Raw genomic sequence first — 6,355 nt, 5'->3', positions numbered from 1 at the left:
ATATATATATATATATATATGATCAGATCTGACCTGTATATGGCTGTGTATGAACATATCTGCGTGATTAGATTCGCGCAGATATGAGAAGTCTGTATATCTGAACATATCTAAATAGATATAATTTGATCTGCCAAGATATAATTTCAATTTGATCTGAAATCTTATTCTATATATGTCTACTGATAGCTGTCAGTGTCGTTGCGCAAATATTTCGTATAGTAAAAAAACTGCGCAGCTACATGGTGAGCACCGCGCGAGTCTATTATGCTAAGGGACTGGGATCCCCGGCAGATCCAAGAAATTCTCACGCGCTCATTGCTCTTCTTTAATGGTCTGGCAAACTATCAAGAATATTTGTTGATAAGAAAACCTATCAAACTGTCGTTCGGAACTGGCGTTAAATCATAAGTTCCATATATTTGTGTACAATCTGCATGAGCACCACGGACATACGTACAAGAAGTAGGCCTTGTCCCGATGTTGCGTCATTGAATGAATGAATAAAAAAAGCTGCGCAGCACTACTATCGGTAAGTGCACAGAATAGAGCCCTTGATCAGATCTAATCCTTTTTTCCCGAATGGAATATCGATTAGGAGAGTATCAATTACTTAACAATTACACCATTGTAGACGCAGCAGTCTACGCGAATGAATAAGTCTATTTGAACGGAATCGAAAGTCTGAGTGCAAAAACGAATTCATTTCTTCAACTATTTCCATATTTGAAAAAAAAAAGAGGATAATAGTTTTCCAAATAGTAAATATTAAAGATATCAGCAAATAGCTTATAAATATTTTCTAAGTATTCTTGAATTAAACGTAAAGTCTATGTGAAATCTTTCAGTTTGTATCATATTTTCAGTGACAGAATAACAAATAATTCCAGAAAGCTTGCAAAGACAGATTTTGAGCAAAGTGTGCTACCAATTTCTGATGGCTATTCTGTCGATAGAAGCAGAATTTGATCGCAATTAATGTCAATCTGCTGACATTTTTTATCAAATCTGCTGCCAATCTGTCAATATTCTGCATTTTACTTACTGAGATCATTTTTTGAGTAACACATGGATTTCTTGCCTTTACTAATTGTAAATTTAATCAATTTGGTACTGTGTTTTACAACCAGATATGAGTCATTTTTTCAAATCAGACCGTTCAGATATAGTACCAGTTATTCTCTCTATTAAGTAATCAAGGAAGCAGAATCGGGGTGATGAACAAAGGCATCGATGTAATCGAGGATAAGTTGAAAGAATTCAGTAAGTGGAAGGACTTCGTGAGGACTTAAGTCATCGTTTGCTCTCGCGAGTTTAGCATGCCTTGCCAGGTCCGGAAGCCCTTTGATCCTCCATCCGACCAGCTTGAAGTCTTTGGATTAGAGCGAAGAGATCCTCTTCGGGCACTGTGGATCCTGATTGAGTTTTTCCATTGGCTCTTCGATCTCTTTCCTCCTCGGCGTCTTGCAACGTTGATGCAGCCGGTAAAGGACTTCGTTGGTCTTCTAGACGCGAACTCTGAAAGCAAATACACAATCCTTTGTACGAGGTGTCCTTTCTGTCGGACAAAAGAAAAGATTCGAAACAATGCATAATAAAGTATGAGTAACGTGACAATTTCGACAGTTCAAATTTCAGCATCAAGTTAAATGTTGCTCGCGAGCCGTTGTCCTATTCAGACCTGTTTACTATTTGCTCTCTTCGGCTCTTCTTCCATCTGATTTTCTGGCAACATTATATTAGAAATTTCTTTGAAGAATCTTTCGTCTGTTTCTGGTGGCGATTTTATCTATCTATCTGCATCCAGCTTTTCAAGTCTGCTTCGGCATCTGTGAACTGTTTGACTGCTTTACTGCATTCTTTGTCATTGGACATTCTTAACCATTTTGGCCTACTGCTCTGTGACTGTTAAGACTGCATCTGTTCTCTGGGGGCAGCTTTGGCGGCACCACTCAACGCATTTTGAGCTGCATTTGGCGGTGGTTGCATTACGAGTTATTCGTGAAGTAAATTTTATTCAAATTAACTACATAAGATACATAAGATTGTTTGCTTTGTTTCTTTATCCTTATCTATACATTTCAAGTTAATTAACACTTGTATTGTTATTCTTTTCCTAATTTTTAAACGGTGTGTAAATATTATTATCCTTCATCCTAATCTTATCATTTTATTTTGCTATGATGTCCTCGTCACAATAAAGCAAACTTGGAGCTTCGGGTCGATCTGCTTGTTCCAAGTGTAAGCGATTTTTATGCTCATATACCACGCAGCTGTTTATACTCTTTTTGCGGATAATGTTCCTCCTTCCCACTAATCGTAATTCTATGAATGTTAAGAATGCTGTTGATGGATTTTCTATGTCAATGTTGTGCGTACGCTCGCCGATCAGGCTGATAGGGTGTCTGACACTTGGGTTTAGCTCGCTGGAGACTAGGCTTGGATCCATAGAGGCTAGACTCAATTCGATGGTGGTCTTGACAATAGATTGGAAGCTTTTTCTTCAAGGTTACATAGTAGGATATAGTCGAGGATGCTGTTGCCTCATCTGGTGATGTAAATTCGGCTATCGGTAGATTTACCACTGTGAGAGACGATGTCGAGGACTTCATTGAGAAGATCATTGGCCTTGAAGAACATTGTATCGTTCTTGAAGACTCCACTAAAGCGTTCAATCGGTTTTTTTCATCATCGATGAGGATTGTTGCTGGCCTAGAGTCTCGCATACGAAGTTTTGAACTCTCACAGCTATGAAATCATCATTTTTGGTGTTCCAATCTTTCAAGGTGAAGATCATTTGGGTCTTCTGTCAGCTCTGGCCTCTAATCTGGATCTATCGATTTTGCCGGATGATATTGCTAACTTAGTAAGACTGGATAGGAGCTCTTTCATCTAGACCGCTTATCGTTAGATTCATGATAATTAAATAAAAAGAAATGAGTGGCTTGCTGCAGCTTGTCGTAAACGCGAAATCATTGCGCGTGATATTAAAGAATTATGGCCTTCCAATAGAATCTCTATATACGATCTCTACTGCTTCCGAAAGATTTACTTTCTATCCTCTCCTTCTGATAGACTATCTCTTGTTTCCTTAAATTCTTTACCTATTTTAAACAACTCCATGCTTGCCTTTAAATACGTCGCGATCTGAAAATTTTCGCGTTGCATATATAAACATAAAATCTCTTACGCCTCATTTTGCATATGTAAAAGACTTAATCTCTCTTTGCAGACTTGATATACTAGCTCTTTCCGAGACGTGACTTCGTAAGAGGAATGATTCGATTATCTATGTTATTAAAGATTACTATCTACTGCGCTTTGATAGGGCATACGGCTTAAGGAGTGGTGATGTTGCCTTATATATAAGTAGTGCACTGCTTCACCCATCAATTTGCGCATCTCCCTCTTGTGAATTTCACTATCGAGAATGTCAGTACATTTATACATCTTCATAAAAAGCGGATAGCGATTTCCTTTACTATTTAATCTATTCGTTGCTGATTTACCTTCTAGTTATCTCCTCTAGACCTTACATGTACTTATGTTGACGAAGTACTGCTCTTCATATCTTTCAAATCCTCTGAAACTCTCTGCACGTTCACTAAATTATAACCTTCGACAAATCGTTGAATGATCGACATTTGAATGGATTGCATTTAAACCCCAAATCTTCACTTTTAATTGCTGATTCTTCTACCTTATTTTCTCACCTTCCTGCTTTCGATATCTTTATTCAAAATGTTCTATTGACCTCCAGCACGACTATTAAAATTCTAGACTCACACATTCTCATCATGGTCATTTGAACACCATGTTGTTGCTAAATGCAGGCTTGCATATTCTCTTTAAATTACTATATCTTTTTCGTCACATTATATCGGTCTCTCAGAAACTACAAGTTACACAATCTCTAATAATATCTCTGTTAATTATGCCGACACTATATATCCTTGTCTCAAAAATCATCATCTTCATAAAATACAATTAATCCAAAATTCCTATCTTCGTTTTTATTATGATGTTAGAAAGTATGGTAATATTACTCCTTGCTTTTTCAGCGCTCTGAATATTTTCAAACGTTTCATTTATATTGCTTGATTTATAATGTTCTTCGCACCAATATTCCTAGATATCTTCGTGAACTAATCCGTTTTAACATTGATTTTCATTCAGGTGCTCTGCCTGATACTCGTTAGCAACGCTCATGTCCTACTCATCACAAATCTAAATTTCATAGCGCCTTCTCCTACACGGCAGAGAAATTTTATAATATATACCATCTGCTTTACGCTCTTTACAGTGGCTTTCTATATTTCGTTCTGAAATTACTCGATACGTTGCGTCAAAATTTTAATGTCGGATCAATTGTTTTATACAATTCTTCTTGTTATTCTCTATGAATAGTATGTTATGTTATAACGTTTCTTTTTACTTCAATATTTTATTTTTGCAGTAATTTGCGTATTTATGTAATTTTAATATTAATTGTTTTGAATTTAATTTTTATAATTCACTTATTCTAATATATAAGTACGGCTTCAAATCAGCTGCTCAGCTGTCAGCTATTGTAGTGTAACTGATACGTGATACCAAATAATACTATGTATTCTATCTAATGCATTTGTTAACAGTGCAATAAAGTTAATAATAATAATAATAATAATAATAATAATAATAATAATACATCCAAACCTGGCATCTGACAAGCATCTCGATAAAGGAATCATCCGAGTCTTGATTGGTATTCAGCCCTGGTAGATAGGGTAACGTCACTCTTTGCTCATCCATTCGTTTGCTTTGCATTCCAGCGATTAATTCCAGTAAATCCTCACCATCCCTAAAAATAAAATTGTCAAACATCCGTTAGACATTATAAGTGTAATATAATATATTATAATATAATATATTATCATAATAAGTCAATGACTAGCATCTATTCAAAAGAATAGAATATTTCACATACTTGTCATCCATGTCTGATACTTCTGGTGAAATCGTTCGGTATTTTGGATTGTGCTTTGTGTTGAGCGCGCAACGTTGATCATCCATTCTGCCTGATTGAAACCGGGATAGAAGATCAAAAAAGTTATCTTCCTCCTTTTGAGAAGGTTGCGATGCAACGTTGTCGTCTTTGTCCAACACGATTTCCGATTTATCTTTCTGCTTTGCATCAGGTGTGAGCTGATTAAATTGTTAGTTTTATTAACTTAATGAAATATGTACAATATATTTTATATAATAAAAATTTTAATTTTTTTCATGTAATTTTTTATCAATTTTATTTCAACGTTGATATTTTAATATAAATTATTAATTGTACTTTTAAAATTAATAGATTTAAATTAATTTATTATTTCAGTATTGTTTCAATAATAGAAAATTTGTGCAAACCTTAATGAGATCAAGATTGTCCATACTTTGTCGCCTGAGTCTATATCTACAGGGCATGGTTGTCGGAACATTTGATGTCGCATTTGTTAATTTTTGGATATTTAGATTTTCCTTGTTGCTCTCCTGTTGATTTTTTTCTAGACCGAGGATTTTTTGTAAGTCATCGACATTCATTTGCGCAGTAGCTTGGCCCATTTGATCTTCCAACTCTTTCGAAATGTGCAGATGCAAATTCGAGTAGTGCAGCGCTTTCTCATGATTGCCCATAGCGGCGTAAGCATTGCCCAGCGACCAGCAGGCGCGTCCTTCGCCGACGCGATCCTTCAATTGCTGGGCTATACTCAGATGCCACAAGTGGTACTCAATGGCTGCCGAGTAATCGCGCAGGAGAGTATACGTGTTTCCTAGAGAGTAACATGCTTGCGCCTCTACCTCGCGATCTCCCAATTCCTGTGCAAGAACTAAGGTCCTCCTAAACATTAAACAAAATTTTTAATTTTTGATAATTTTGCAAATTGCGGATTTATTTAAACTCTCTTTGTATAGCAATTCAAAAGCAACATGACTAAAATACATTCTCCTCAAAACCTTCCCGTTTCACTTTTTTACCTAAAATATTTTTTTCTAAAATAACAAATAGAAAAGGTTTTGAAAATGGGTCACCCTGTATAAGATATTTGTGTTTATCAGTGTAAAATCATTAGCAGCTTTTTAACATACTTATTTGCAGCAATAACATTAAATTACAATAATACAAATTAAATGTCCATTTAATTTATGATATTACTACTCCAGTTTTGATTTAAGACTGCGTTTTAAGAAATAATCAACTTTCAGTTAACTTGTACTGGAAATTGTACAAATTCACAAAAAATATTAATAGGTACGAAAAACTGCCTTGAATATAGCATTTGTCATATATGTATTTAATCTCATCAGTCTATTTTCACTTAATATTGTA

General features: G+C 35.3%; 1 protein-coding gene across 3 annotated transcripts in view; it reads right to left on the bottom strand.

Moving 5' to 3' along the window:
• Positions 1 to 864: 864 nt before the first annotated feature.
• LOC108685299 (G-protein-signaling modulator 2) overlaps positions 865 to 6,355 on the bottom strand; it is a 9,116-nt gene continuing 3,625 nt past the window's right edge. For all 3 annotated transcript variants that reach the window (XM_018190020.1, XM_018190021.1, XM_018190022.1), the window contains exons 5-8: positions 5,395 to 5,866; positions 4,967 to 5,184; positions 4,696 to 4,840; positions 865 to 1,518 (exon numbers count right to left, since the gene is read on the bottom strand). In XM_018190020.1, the coding sequence (XP_018045509.1) occupies positions 1,315 to 1,518; positions 4,696 to 4,840; positions 4,967 to 5,184; positions 5,395 to 5,866 (1,039 nt within the window). In that variant the 3' untranslated portion in view covers positions 865 to 1,314. The remainder of the gene's footprint in view (positions 1,519 to 4,695; positions 4,841 to 4,966; positions 5,185 to 5,394; positions 5,867 to 6,355) is intronic.

Source organism: Atta colombica, unplaced genomic scaffold (assembly GCF_001594045.1).
Source record: "Atta colombica isolate Treedump-2 unplaced genomic scaffold, Acol1.0 scaffold150, whole genome shotgun sequence".
NCBI lineage: Eukaryota > Metazoa > Arthropoda > Insecta > Hymenoptera > Formicidae > Atta > Atta colombica.
The sequence above is the reverse complement of the archived record's forward strand: the minus strand, read 5'-3'. Positions and strand labels throughout refer to the sequence as shown.